The 15,614-nt window shown below is 48.4% G+C and overlaps 1 protein-coding gene across 4 annotated transcripts in view; it reads right to left on the minus strand.

Annotated features, from left to right (window-relative positions):
• The window catches only part of KIAA1671 (KIAA1671 ortholog), a 33,361-nt gene that overhangs the window by 4,655 nt on the left and 13,092 nt on the right, over nt 1-15,614 (minus strand). For 2 of the 4 annotated variants that reach the window (XM_065739022.1, XM_065739024.1), the window contains one exon: nt 2,405-2,523. In XM_065739022.1, the coding sequence (XP_065595094.1) occupies nt 2,405-2,523 (119 nt within the window). Of the gene's footprint in view, nt 1-2,404; nt 2,524-5,580; nt 5,688-8,521; nt 8,802-15,614 lie in introns of those variants that run through there. The other 2 variants (XM_065739023.1, XM_065739025.1) reach the window with 2 other exon arrangements.

The following is a 15,614-nucleotide window of genomic DNA, read 5'->3' on the forward strand; positions in this document are numbered from 1 at the left end:
TCTCATATTCTTTACCTCAAATGATATTTGCTATCTGGAGCATTAGGCCTTACATCTACTGAAATGCAGAAGAACACAGAGGAAAAAAATAGATGGTAATCCGAAGACTCAACGCCTTTCATGGAAATTAAAATGTATGAGAGCTGTGCTAAAGGATCCTCCCTGATCTCACACATCCACAAAGCCTCTCCCCTTCTGCAGCCCAGCACTTCAGCTGGTGCAACTCAGTGCAGCACTCACCCTGAAAATCTCTGGGAGAATGCAAGGAGAAGCACAGCTCCTCTCACTCAACCTGCACTGCATGGTGATTTCTAATTCATCACGTCTCCGATGGGTTCTCCTTGCACAATTCCATCACAACGCAGCTCAGCACAGAGAACAGCACAATCTGTGTGTTCTGCACAGTGTGCTCCTCAGCTGAAGAGCAGATCAGGGGGGAAGATTCCCCCTGGAACAACAGTCAGATATTGTAACGTAAAATATGCTTTCAGCTCCCGTTATTGAAAGGGACTATGTATCTTTTTCTACTGCTTGATTAAGGTTTCAGATGTGATGAATATATCCACACACTGCTTTGAGCACATTACCAATGCTTGCAAACACTCGCCCTATGAAAATCTATCATGTGCAATCTAAAAAGCAGTCTGTTTCCCATGAAAGTTAATTGTTTTTCCTTATGAAGTCCGTCCCGATCTGAAACAGAGGATTTTCTATGACATCAACCTGGAAATGCTCACTCAAGTGCTTGAGGAAACAGCTATCTTGTAGATACACTAATCAGGAACCCAATTCCTGCCCCCAAATTCAACCACGTCCCTCCATTCCAAGAAGCTTTAAGCAGTGAGCCCGGAGCAGCCCTAATGCCTGATCCACAGTGACTCAGCCCTGGGTGACAATGATCCTTCCTCCCCCTCCAAGCAGCTCAATGAGCAGCAGGACCATGTATATATCCTGTTGCCACGTAGTCACGGTTCATTTTGAAATTCCCTTCCTCTCTCAGAGAAAATGAGTTCATACGCAGATGCATCAATGAAATGCTCCTGAAGGGGATAAAAGAATCCCCTTCACAGCTCTAGTACTGGAAAATAGCAGAAGGTGGAAGCTTCACGCAGAGCTATAGGCATCGTTACACTGTAAAGTAATTAAAAACTAAACATTTGCTACAGAGAAAAAAAAAATTCCAGGATGCAAGGACTGAGAGTTCAATACTTTAATAAACCAGAAATGTTATCTGCTGCTTTTCTAATCCTCCAAGTGTGAAATAGCTGTCTCTTCAGGAGCTGAGAGAAGCATCTTGGTTAAGAAACTGATTTCCAAAAACACCTATAAGGTACTAAAAATCACAGGTTTTTGGTTTTTTGGTTTTTTTACAGAAGAGCTGGATGCTGGCATGTCACTCTTTCAGCTAAAAGCTCCCCTTGACTTTACAGGTGATAATATTTATATATATATCTATTTATAACTCAGAGTTCTCAACTGTAAAACACACCAAGTGGAATTGACATTAATGTCTGCTGTAGGAACTCAACAACACAGCATTAAAACAGAGCACGGAAAACGCCATTTTCCATACTACCTTGAGCAGAGAAGACATTGGCTCAAGCAGTATAGATCACAGAATCACAGACTGGGTGGGCTGGAAGGGGCCTTAAAGATCACAGAGTCATGGAATCACAGCATGGTAGAGCTATAAGAGATCTCTGAGCTCCCCCAACCCCTGCCATGGGCTGGTTGTCCCCACCAAGTCCCAGAACTGCTAGCATAGCTTGCTTAACCATGGTCAGACCACATCCTTACCTACCTGAGGTGGAAAAAGTGGACAGTTACAGCAGAACCTTTGCCTACCCCCAGCTCTACAAATTAGATCCCCACACAAGTAGATAACCACTTTCTAAATGTGCCAATATACGTTTCTAATTGTAATTACAGAAACAAATGCAAAGCAAAACTACACTACCTAACTTAGTTAAAGCCACTTCATGCATTTAATGGATAAAATATACTTTTCTTGTCTCTTCTATCATTTTAGCACTATGAAATACCATTCTGCTTGTGTTTCACGCGCCAGCAGACTTGTTAGATCTATTCCAGTCAAAGCTGTTTTTGTCACTGCCTATAGAAGTGGTGATACTGCTTTCTCCCTGGAGGATGGAGCTTAAATTCCAAACCTCACTGATGCTGGTGGATACTCGAGAAATACCTCTTCACCTATAGACTAAAGAAACCTTACACTCTCTGCAACAGGAGCACGTAACTTTAGGAATCCATACATGTGCATGAGGGGACACACACTTGAGTGTATGCAGCAAAAAGAAAAAAAAAATACCCAAAACAGAAGAGTGTCTGCTCCCCATGAAGCAGCTCAGGCAGAATGTGTGCACAGGACAGAGGGGACAGTGCTCACCTGTCCCCACTGCGCCGCTGCTCGCTCCAGGTGCCGTACTGGCTGTCGGGCTCCTGCACCAGTGTGTCTGTGTCCTTGGCTTCAGGGGGCTGTCTGGTGAAGCACTGCTTCAGCTGGTCCTGCAACAGAGCAAACGAAACCCACCATCATTCCTTTATCCCTTGGCTGAATGGCTTTGGTTTTATTTCCCGTTCTGGTTTTGAATCCATCGATTCAACTCGGACAAGAGAAAAGCAAGAATCAACTTAAACATGGAAAAAAGGCTGCGAGGTCTGAACCACAGCTCTGTACAAAATGAGCACCAGTTTCCTGGGCAAACGACCTGTCCTAAAGGCAAAAACCAACTAGTCCATTTCAGCAACCCTTATCTCACCCATGCAACAACAGTTCTGCACAGAGCCTCCCAAGCACACAGGGGAAACATCAGCTCCACTGACATTTCAAGCTCCCTAGCTTTAAAAAGCGCTTTCATTTTTAAATGCTTCCTTTGGAAGACCTTCAAAATAAAAATCATCAATAAATAAATAAGCAGAAGGCCAGACACTAGAAAGCCTTTGGCAAATGGATGGGTGTTAGCGGAAAGTTTAAATACAACGCACAAAGTAGGGCAGATTGCAGAGCTGGTGGGCTGGCTTTCCCCCACCGTGTTCTACTCTGACCTTTCACGCCCCCAAGGAATTACCTGAAGGAGGCAGGAGGCCCATGAAATAAAAAGGGAATCAGTCATCCAAGGACCCTTCTCTTTCAGGGACAGAAGTGGGCCAGCTGCTGCTGCTGGCACCCTACAGCAGATTGATGCTCCTTTGCTCCAGAACACAGCACTGCTGTGCCTTTTGCTTTGCACTTGCATGGAGATAAGCACCGAAGTTAGAGTTACCCAAACACTCACACCTGTTGCCCTGCACAGACACAAACACAGCTCTCAGTGCTGTACCACCTGCATGGCTTCTTTTTCCTTATCCCCCCAAGTATACCATCAGCAATTGCCATTTTCTAGTTCTATCGCACCCCTTGCTGCTGACAAAGTGGTCTATTTTAATGCTAAGTAAAATAAAGCAATGAAAGCCTTTGCTATTTGTTCCAATATTACAAAGCATCATCACCAGACAAGTCAAATTCTCAGCCTGCAGTACTTGAGGTGCCCATTTGGGGAGATACACGAAACAGGTTCCTTGCTTTTCATCTTTCAGACATTCCTCATGGCTCATTCAGTGTTATTTTTAACCTCCATTTCTTCATATACCCACGGATGGACAGGAGGAAGATGAACTCCTGCATTTTTCCATCCGTCCATCCCCACACAAGTCTGCAGCAAGGTGCTGCCCCTGGCAGCCAGAAGAACGGCAGGAGAAATTGCCTTGTTGCTCTTAGAAACTACGCAGCATCTCCTCTCCCTTGGCATGGGCAGTGTGGTTGGGTTTCCACTAATTCCCCCTGCAGCTCCAGGCCCCACACTGGGGCAGAACCAATGCTCCTCCAACAGACACGAGCCCTCAGGGCACATGTTGCCCATTGTGTTTAAAAAACACTTATCATATAAATTGTGGTTGTAAGGAGAAAACATGCTCAACACAGATAACAGCAAAGACATTCAGACACAAATGTGCCACTCAGCTGAGGGTTCTCCAAGAGCTCTACATGAGTGTTGCTTCACGGCTGAAATGCTTTTAGACAGGAACGATTCCAAATTAGATTATACAGATACATCTGATTCTGCTGGCATTACTGCTTCCCTTGGAACAGCTTGGTGCTCCTGACAAAGAGCATGAATGGAAACAGCACTCAAAGCTTTAAAATACGACAGTGTAGGGAACGTAACAGAACACTTCTGGATGTACAAGTGATGTTCCCCGGGTCTGCCACCAGCCCGGCACATCACGCAGCTCACAGTGCACTGTGCCATTCGCTCACACAAAACACAGCGGACCAAAAACCCCAGCAGAACTGACCTGCTCTGGACAGGGTTGGTTTGTTTTTCACGTGAGATAATTATTAACACAATGAAGTTTGTCTATCCCTTGGAAGAGACCAAGCTCGAAGGTCGAGGTGTGCATGACCAGAGCTGGGCCAGACACTGCAAGTTCCTCAAGAGTATCGTCTGTAAAAACAGATTTTCAACAGGAAAAGGCAATAAAAGCGAAGGGCTTTGGTCTCTTCTTGGCATATAACATAAACCCAAGTGAAAAATTTCCTTACTTATAGTCACTGAAAGCACACAAGGAAGATGTCCCCAGTCAAACAAACACCACTCTCCATCATCCAGTACTTGAATGCGGTAACTGTCCATGATTTGACCAGTAACTTCCTCATTCCAACAGCAGCAGCCACGATAAACACAATTTAATTTTCATGTGGAATAGAGCAGCAGAGCTGGACACTGACTCACGTTTCACTCTACTTCTTCTAAAAGGAGACGTCACGATTAAAGCTCTTTCAGGACACTCTTGGAATTAAGCTGCTTTGGCAATAGGCCAGGATTGATTATTCCTGCCATTTCCAGTTCCTGAAAATGATGTGCACACAATATTGCTCCTGCCAGTGTCAAAATTTACCATAACTGAGAATGAATGCATATATTTACGTGAAAAAGACATCCGTGCTGCTGCGAAATAAAGACTTGGCACGCGAGGAGCACCAGTTGAAAGAGATCTCATGAGGCAGAATCTGCACAGACAGCTTCAAAAATAAATCTTTGTTTGCTAAAGAGGCTGAGACATCAGACAGCCAGCATGACACCCTGCAGCTTGATGTGCAAAAAGGAGAATCTGAATAGGTACCCGCATAAAGGAATGGAGCTTTGACCATCCACGTTATCAACGTGAAACTCAGAGAAAAGTTCTGCAGCTTTTTAAAAAGATTTTGTGTATGCAGATACACACACATATATACACATACACACAGATATATTGCTACACATTAAACGAAAGCCAAACAAAATCACCAGGTGGGCCTTAGAAACCATGCAACGTTGGGTGGGGTGGGATCGGGGGGATGGAATGGGGCCCTGGACAGCCTGAGCTGGAGGTTGGCACCCAACCCAAAGCAGGAGGTTGGAAAGGGGTGATCACCAGGCTCCCCTCCAACTTCAGCCATTCTACAATTCTGCAACATGGATATTTCCACTTCCTAAGCACCGGAGCAGCAGTGCAGGCAGAGGGATGCCCGTGGGTACTTACTATGCGGCGGACGAGCGCTGCCCACAGGGAGAAGGTCATGGCTGGGACCAGGCTTGGTGCTGTGGGGCAGTGGGTCCCACGGAGCAGCTCCCGCAGCCGCCCGCCCCACCCAGCCCTGCTGCTGCAGATAGCGGTTCCAGGAACCGCAGCTTGCTTTCTGCGAGGTTTAAAGAGCTCCAACTCCACCCGTGTGCATGGATACGCAGGACTGCCCTCCGCAGCCCCAGCAGTGCTAAGCTATGTAAGGTCCTCAAACAAATGCTGGAGTATTGACAGAAGAAATGGGACGAATCCATCTCAGATCCCTTGCATCCCTGCTTGGGGCACTCCCAGCTTTTTGTAGCCCCACTTGGAGCTTTGCAAGGAACCAGGTGACCACGTGCAATGCCTTCTAGCCACAGTTTTCACACAATTGCAATCCACCTGCTCCCTCCACTGAGGATTCCAAAGGCAGTTTGGAGTTTGTCATGCTCTCTGTACCCCGAAAATAGAGCTGCTGGGACTTACTGCAAACTCACCCCACACCCACCACGTGGTCTCAGCACAAGGCTCCAGCGCAGCAAGGGATGAGCCACAGCACACAGATTTGATGCTGTTATGGTAGGAAGCGAATCTATTTGCTTCTTTTTTTTTTTTGCTGCATGCTTGAAATCAACACCTCCCACTTGGAATGCTGTATCTCGCAGCTCTTCTGCACAGTTAAGGTTTTTCCAGGCAAGATGCAATTTTAAACCTCAAACAAACAACCCTGGGAAAGAAGGCTCTTCACTTCCAAGTCTGGGATTTAAAATGCACATACGGCAGTGGGATTTCCTGCCAACAAATGAATATCTGGAAATGGTGCACCGCTCGTTTAAAGCGAAGTCCCAGACAACCTAGGAGCTGTGTGCATCATCTCCCTGAAACAAACCTGAGGAATATCAGAGAGTCCAGCTGTCAAAACAAGTTGGGAACAAGAGGCACTCTGCTCAGCACCCATCGCTGCATGGCCCACGTTAGTGCTGCCAGCCACATTCATGGCCCGTTAAACCAAAGAGAAGTTATTAAGAATGAAAAAGCATGAGCTGCCTCCGTGCTGGCCCTCATATCTTCGTTAATTAAACCGAACAGCTCTGCCCCCCTCCCCCAGCCTGAAGCGACACAAACACTCCTTTCTGAAAGCCCACTTGCTACAACTCCCTTCTCGCTGCCACAATGGCTGTCTGCAAATTTAACGATAAATGGACCGGACACAAAGTATTTTTTGAGAGTGATTTGTTGGGCTTCCAGAGAACACTGGGGCCAAATAGGTCTATAGCAAAACAGTTGAGCTCAGAATAATGCCAGCGTGCATTTGGTTCTCTTGCAGAAGGAGCTGGGGTAAAGCAAAGCTTTGGTGCAGATGAATGCTCCCCAGGAGATGAACCAAAGAAAAGAAGCAACTTGCCATACTTCTTTAGCAGCATAAGGGGATAGCTGAAGTATTTACCACAGGGTTTATATGATGACACAACAAAGATGTAATCCTCAGGCTTCTGAACAGAAGCGTTCCAACTTTTATGACCTCCAGCAAGGAAATAACCAATGACACCAAATCCCTTCCAATGCTGAAACCTCTCAGCGGCGCCCAAGAATCCCCTGCACAGCCCAGAAGCATGGCAGTGATTTACCCATGAGCTCTTTCCCATACACAAAGCAAGCAGGAGCAACCACCAAAGGTATGACTTATTACTAAATAAGGAGCCAACTTGCCACCTTCCCCTCATGTACGAATTTACAGCGGTGCAGGTTGGTGGGGACCTCAAAGATCACCCAGTTCCAACCCCACTGCAGCAGTGCACTGGAGAGCACAGCGGCACCAACTCTCCACTTCCACAAGTGCTGAGTGACCTTAAGTTGGAGCACAGGAGCTGAGCACAAGCTGAGCTAAATGCATGCACAGAGCTAAGCACGTGCCAAAAAAATGGCAGCTCTGCTGCTGCCTTCAGCAAGTTTGCTGGAAAGGTGACCCCACACCCCAGGGCTCCGTGCTCCACAGAGCGAGCAGTGCAGTTGCCCTCTGCAGGTTCCCCATTCCCACACTGCAACCCCATCCATTTCACTTGTTTAAACAGGTTTCGTGTTCGGGTGGTTTTAATAAACCCAACACCTCAACTTCAATACAAATGTCACCATGCTAACAGCGTAACAATGGTTACCAAATATTTTCCTCCTCGTTCTTTTGTGCTCACCTGACAATATTCCAGCACGACCAAAAAGGAGATTAGCAGAGAGCTGGGCCAAAAAAACCGCAGAGCAGAGCTGATAAAAGCAATGCTGGAAATGGCCCATCGCCCGATGCCACACCTGCCCCAGGAATGTGACTTGGATCACAGCGAACAACTCTCCCTGAGCCCACATCACACAATGGCTGAGGTTAGAGGGGACATCAGAGATCCCCCAGCCCCATCCCTGCCGTGGGCTGGCTGCCCCCAGCTCACAATGCCCAGGGCCCATCCATGGCCTCGGGCACCTCCAGGGATGGGGCACCCACAGCTCTGGGCAGCAGTGCCAGGGCCTCACTGCCCTCACACTGGGGCTGCTTGTGTATGTACAGCTTACAGCAGGTAAACAAACCCAGAGCCCTCCTCCCCATTCACCTGAGGCTCACAGCTTCTATCCCATAGGAAAAACAGCCGGGGCTAATCACTGACTGCAGGGCAATGGCACTCGTTTCCTTCCAAGTGCAACTTCAGCCACTGCAAACACAGAGGGGCACGCAGAGTCACGCCGACCTGTGACAAACGCTCACCCCTACCTTACACCAAAACACTTCCCCCACTGCCAAACCCCTGACAAAGATTTCTACCCGCGCTCCAGCCAGCTGGGAGCAGACATCTTCACCTAACCAAAAACCACCTCACAAAGCCGAGATTGTGCGTGGGCTGCCCACCCCCACAGCCTCCCCTGGCTCACGGCTTACAAGGTCGGGCGGCTCCGCGCTGCTCTGCCTCTTCCTCAGCGAGGAGAAGCGCTGCTGGCTGCGCACCGAGAAGCGGCGGAAGGACTCACGGCTGCGGGAGGCGAAGTGCCTGAAGGAGGACGTCCTCTTCAGGGGGGTCCGGGGGCCGGCAGCCCGCTCGTGGGCCACCGCTGCGGTCACCAGGTTGAGTGCTTCCTGCAGGGATCGGCGCACCGTGCCCATCCACTGGGTCATGTGAGTTTGGGCCACGGTCAGCTTGTCTCCCAGGTAATCCATTTTTAATTTTTTATTTCTTCTTCCCCCCCAGGATGTTCAGCAATGTATTTCTTCGTGGCAGCCCCAGTCGGATTCTGCGAAAGGATTGTGCTTGTAAAATATCTCCCGTGAGCGTAAATAGCACTAGGCTAGCGCTGTCAGCATGCTTCTGTATTTAAATGGAGACGTGTGGCTGTAGACGGACATTTGTCAAGCAGGAAAAAAATAAAAAGATTTTCCTACTTACACTCACGTTTGCTCAAAATATGCTTTATTCAGCCATGTTAGGGAGAGAGAAACGAAGGTCTCAGTCCTGGAAGTCCATCTCGTTTACCAGCACGGATCAGTCTCTTACTTTCTCATTTTGGAGCTGGGTAAGCATCTTCCTTCAGAAGCCAACTTTGCACGCTGCGGGCAGTATCAGAAGGACAGCATCCTCCCAGCAGGGCAGCAGTTCAGCACACCGCGCCGCGTCCCTTCCTTGCAATCCATGCGGTCGCCGGGCTGCTCCCTGCCCAGGGGCTCCGGGCACACTGTCAGCAGCAGCCACCACCCACTGCCCACGGGGCCATAGTCACACCAGCCCTGATGGACCCAAGGCCGTGTGCACGTGAGAGCTGCAGGGCAGCGTGCTGAGCGGTGCGGAGCTCTGCACTCCCCAGGCTGAGTGCTCCGGAGCACCGCTGGCTCTGGCTGCTGGCAGCTCTTGGCCGTCCGCCCGGCTCCTGCGAGCTGCTCCCGAGCGGGGCGGCCTGCCTGGAACAATGCGCGGGGTGACACAGCCGCAGCGCCGGGAAGGAGCTGGGCTGGGCCCTGTGCAGGCAGCGTTGCCATGGCGACGAGGAACAGCATCTCTGCCTGCAGCCGGGCGGGCACGGAGGGGCTGGGGGCCAGGCCGAGCCCCCACAAGGCGCGGGTGGGGCTGGGGATGCGCAGCCCCTTCCTCACGCCGTTCACTAAGCAATCCAGCCATCCCATCAGCACCCGTCAACGATTAACCCGGGGCTGGCCACATCCCACATGTCACCTGGGCATGGTGACACCGCGACCTGCAGCACGCTGGCTGTGGAGAATGGCAGCAGTGTACGGATCTGCCTCGCACAGAGGTGCTGGGGGGGGCAACACTTTGCGTGCCCTTCTCACCCCACAGGCCAGAGCTGCTTGCCGTCCTCAGGGCTTCTTTTTGTTTCAATGCACTGCATCACTCCCCCCATCCCCTAAACCCTCGGGGGGGTGGCAGATTTAATGGAATGAATAACTTCTAGGCAATACGACATGAAATGGTGCTGCTTTAGGGTTTCACTGTATGGGGAGAACTGCCTGGAACCATGCCTACAAAGGGAAGAAACTCCATTTCCTCTGAGCTTAAAGAGCTGAACTCCCATCAGCCAGGAACTTCTCTCTGAAAAAAGCTGTACTAACAACATGGAATGTACCATATCCCGTTTCTTATCCCAAAACACCTTATATTTTTTCTGAACATCCTCAAATTAGCAGTCTAACTGAAACCCTCCATGCTACAAGGGAATCCAACCAACAGGAGAACTCATTCTTCCTTACACAGCCCTTCCTCTGAAGAGCTGCTGAGCTGGTTTTGCACACGAATGGAAGGAGATATCCCCGATCAGGTGACCCTAGAACAGGGCTTTTCTTATATTTTTAAAGTAACAGGAAAACAAAAAATTAACACATTATTCTGACTCAGTTCAGTGATGTACAACTGCATCCCACCAACAGCATGGGCTCCTGAGCTCTGCACCCAAGTTGGCTGAAGCTGACAGATGGGGCTCAGCTCAGCTCCCCCTGGACAACCCAGAAAAATAAGCTAAGTATGGAAGAAGGGAATTTTGGAGGAGCATCACCTCACTGATATGCACCTGTATATCAATGCCATGGAAGAAACATCTCCAAAAACACATTGCAATGGACCCTGCGAAAACTGGAAAGCTTATTGCACAATTCTGTTTTATTTTTCCCCATCAAAAGCTTCATAGGCTGACTTCTACAGCTCAGCCCTCACCCCATTGCAAGGCTCTGGGCACACGCTGCATCCAGCGCTGCATTACTAGTCACTGCAGCAGCAAAAGGGGGCCTCATGCCAAGGTTGCTGGATGCTTTTGTTATCCACCTCGACCCCACCTACAACCTTGAACAAAGAAATGAAAACCCTCATTTTCTCCCCTCCTTCAGGAGAAGATTAAATTCTATGGTTACATTTTCCAAAAACCTTCTTCCAGCTCTGAGCTTTACCTGTTCTCAAACATATATAATCATGCTACGAAGGAGAAATGAAAACCAGGCTGCACAGAGCACACACTGCTATGGCAGGCCACAATGGCAGCACGGCCCAAGGAGTGGTGGAGTCACCATCCCTGAAGGAGTTTAGGGAAAGGGTGGCTGTAATACTTGGGGACATAGTAGGCATATGGTGGTTGGTGGATGGTTGGACTGGATGATCTTAGAGGTCTTTTCCAACCTTCACAATTTTGTGATACTCCCTGGGTTCATCAGACACTACAAAATAACAGTGTTTGAAAAAATGTCCTTATTTTTGCCCCAAAACTCTCTACTTTGCCAACCAACACAATTTACATAGACACCTATGCTGATCTACTTGCTGCAACTCCCATCAAGTAGAAAAAAAGACTGAATGAAAGGAGTGTTTTAGCACAAGAACTTTGGACAGTGTCTATTAGCAGTGAAATCTCTTGCGTAAGCTGAAACAACAGGTATTTTGTTAATATTTACATCGAATATAATCACAGAATGGTTTGAGTTGGAAGGAACCCCCAAAGGCCATCTGGTCCCGCTGCCTGCAATGCACAGGGACACCCACAGCTCCATCAGTGCTCAGAGTCCAGCCCAATATTTGGTTTCCTCTCTTATATTCATTCCAATCTGAAACAGAGCAACTTAAGTTCATGTGCAGTTTTAATTTACGCTTATTCTGAATTATTGTTAATGACAATGGCATCAGAACTTGACATTAAAGCTGCTCCCCTCATACACGTACCCAACTACGAGGGAGATAGACATCAGATTCTTGGCCTGTTCTTTCCAACATTTGGATATTTAAAAGCCAAATTCACATAGCTATGCAGAATGAGGGGAGAAAGCAGCAGCAAAGACCAACCACTTGCAATACCTTCCATCCTTCAGCTCATAAAAGCAGCATGATCCAGCCCTGAGCTCCACACACGCACTGTGTGCTGTGCTGAGCTCCCATCCACATTCCCCTCCTGCGACCACCGCCCTTCCTCACACACTTCACTATCCCATGCGATTTCGGCCCATTGTTTAAAGTCTGAGCAACTCAGGGAAAGTGCCTTACTGTTTCTGCAGGGCACAGGCAACACTCAAGAACTTCACAATACATATCAGAGCGCTATCAGCTCAGCGAGACAGAGCTCTGTACCTCTTCTGCCTCCTTTAAGAGAAGTCATATTGAAGTACAGTACTTCAACAGCAGTCTATACATGGAAGAGTTTAACGAGTTGCCATCAGATGAAATGAAAGAGGGACAGATGCATGAGGTCAGCAATAATATGCTTAATGCACCTTTTCTCTGTACAACTGCTAGGTTTAAATATGATTTTTAGTAATCACTGCAACGGAAAAAATGCCAAATGTTTCTGAGAACATCAGTCCTTCTGTCTGCCATGAAGCAAGGCGCAGCCAAACATCCTGTCCATGCACTGCTGCTGGACCTTGAATTGTTTCAGCGCGAAACAAAGCTATCAACGCGAACGCTTAGGGAACGTGCTAAAAATACATGATGATGTTTGAAGGCTCATGTCCACAATCATTCAGCACTTCCCTTCTATCTCAGCTGAGGAGGAAAGACTGAAAAACAAAGCAGAAACAGGAAACTCCTACAGCACAGCTCTTCTGGAAAGTACTGAGAACATTTTCTTTACATTTACGTACGCCAAAAGGATCGAGCCAAGCAAAACACGGATAAATAAAGGTTGTTGGGTTGTTTTTTTCCTCCTCTCCATTTATACTGATAAAAAAAACCTACTGTTACAAAAGGTTTTTGTTGCCCCATCTCTAAAGGCGCTGCTCCATTCCTGGAGGTGCTCAGGGCCATGGATGGGTGCTGGGCATCCTGAGCTGGCGAGGAGCGGCCAGCCCACAGCAGGGACTGTGGCTGGGTGATCTTTAAGCTCCCCTCCAACCTCAGCCATTCTATGATTGCTAATAAGTATTACCACACCTCCACAGCACAGACTGAACATTGCACACCAGGTAGATTCTACTGATTGGCCACTTCTATTTGCAAATGAGAATTGGTCATACAAAACCAAGAGACCCCCAAAGAATCTTCCTGCTTTGCTTGCCAGAAGTTTTCATTGCTGCCTGGCTAGAGAAATTCAGTGTAATTTTTCTTTCTCGTAGAAGACGAAAACTAATTGGGGCTACTGAAAATATAAATCTGACTTCGGGAATTCAGAAATGCTTAAAGGAAAAGCACTCTCGTGCTCGGAGTTGCAGGGCTCTGTCCAACTGGATCAGGTTCCCTGCCCAGGTGGGGACTCCATGGTTGCAGAGGAGATGAAGGGCACTGTTCCCCCACCAGGTCTGGGGCTCTGCAACCCCTCCCTGCTTCTCAGCCAGACCTGCTGCACTGCTGTCCCTAAAATATGCAGCACTGCAAATCAAATCCTGACAGACATCCACTCACATCTGACATCTGCAACCTCCAACTTAGCGACCAGAACTTTCCAGGTATGCAGTTAGCAAACAACACACGCCATCCTTACCAGCCCCGGCCATGAATCACTAAACCAAATACTACATTTTCCCAAGCTTCATTCGTGTTTAAGTTTAACTTGGGAGTTAATTTTTAAGAGAAGCTGCAGCACACAGTCCCTGTGCAACTCGAGGAAAGTCCCCCCAACAAAGAGCTACTTTCACCGCGCTCAAGCCGCTCTCTCCAAAATGCCATTTCCTTTCAGTACAGTAAACACGCGCTGCTGTATTAACGAGTCGCAACTGCTGAAAGAACAGAAACAATAGTGGGAACTTGGCCGTCGCCCAGCGGTAGCGGCATGGACAACAGCATGGGAAAGCAGGAATTGAGTCGAACCAACTTTACAGCAACATATGGGCAGCAAAGGTTACCCATGGGCCGTACGTGCAGCTGTGGCACAGCCCAGCATCAGCAGCCTGTCCCACTGCTCCCTGCACAGCTCAGCCTTCCCAGACGTGAATGCAGAGCACGTTACTTCCTCAAAGCATTTCATGGTAAATTGAACTTAATCCCTTTCCTATCACAGCAGACGAAGGATGCTGCGTGTTCCCCGGTGCGAGATGGGATGTGGCTGCAGTGACACACAGTGGCAGCGAGCTCCAACATGCCGGGGAGGCAGCAAACTGCTCTGCAAGGACACAGCAGCTGAGACCTTGTCAAAACAAACTCTGGATCTTGATTTCTAGCTTCAATAACCCAAATGGCTTTCAATTTTGTGATTACTGTTCAATGACTAGCAATAATCCCAGCAGGGCTTTAGCACTCTCCAAAACTAGAGCTGAAAAATTGTCCCGAGTTTGAAATAGAAGAACAAGGTATGCTGAGCAGGAAGAAACCCAGCGCTCTTCTAACCCACATTTTGACCACACAGTTAAGGATATTTTTAAAGTTCATCACCCTGCAGGTTAATCAAACACCATCTTAACAAATGGAAGAGTGTCTGAATCAGCACCCAAATGGGGCTGTAGGAAAGAAGGGGACAGACCCTTGAGCAGGGTCAGTGTGATAGGACAAGGGGAAACGGTTTCAAACTCAAAGAGAGGGGATTTATACTGCGTGAAAGGAAGAAGTCTTTATTCTAAGGGCAGTGAGGTGCACAGAGAGGTGGTGGTGCCCCGTCCCTGCAGAACCCACGGTCAGGGGACAGGGCTGTGAGCACTGATGGAGCTGTGGGTGCCCCTGTGCACTGCAGGCAGTGGGACCAGGTGGTCTTTGGGGGACCCTTCCAAATCCAAACATTCTCTAAGTCTATGATCCTAGGAACGTCCCATAAGCTTATTTGAGATGGCCCCTTCCCAGTACACAAGAAAACATACAAGGAACAGTGTTGTCCCACAAGCTTCTGGGAATAACAGTGAATTCGTGTTATAGTGGAACAATGGCCATGCTTAGAGCATCTCAACATTTTTCAAAGTTTTCAGCATCTTCCACCACTCCCCTATCCCAGATGTGGTTCCTGTCACCTGAAATTAACAAAACATACTGCATGACATGCTGGGATGTAACTATCTACCTACATGGGATATCCAGAAGAGGCCAACACCTTGCTTTCCATGGCAGCATGGTGCTCTCTGGTAGCTGCTCCCAGCTCTGTTGGCTCCTAACTCTCTCCCAGCCAATCTGACTGATGCTCACGTAGCTGTCCATTGAGCCCCCAAGATTTTGACTGCCTACGGCCTCAGACACCCCAGCAATAGTGCAGCTGGAAGCCCCAGGGCCCTGCATAGGGCTGAACCAAGCTCCCACTGAGCACCCAGCAGAGCTGCTGCTCGGAACAGGAGCCCATCTCTTCTGGAGCCAATCCAGAGCTTTCCTCTCTTTCCAGCTCTGTCCCCACTGCAAGAAGCCTGGCCTCTGTTTGCAAAGCTGGCTTAGATTACCTGGTTCTAATGCACCTGATTAATTGTTTATCAATGTGCTCCTACAGCTACATTAAAAAGAAATTGCATCATGATGTTGCAACATCCTGTAAAAAACCCCAGGGCAGAGCAAGAATTGCTGATAACTATGATGGTTACGGACAGGAACAGAACCACCTGAGACCAGTGGCACTGGCCATCAGACACTGAGCAGCACTGCAAGGGC

Source organism: Cyrtonyx montezumae, unplaced genomic scaffold (assembly GCF_038088225.1).
Source record: "Cyrtonyx montezumae isolate F1298 unplaced genomic scaffold, pur_monq_1.0 scaffold_23, whole genome shotgun sequence".
NCBI classification, from domain to species: Eukaryota; Metazoa; Chordata; class Aves; order Galliformes; family Odontophoridae; genus Cyrtonyx; species Cyrtonyx montezumae.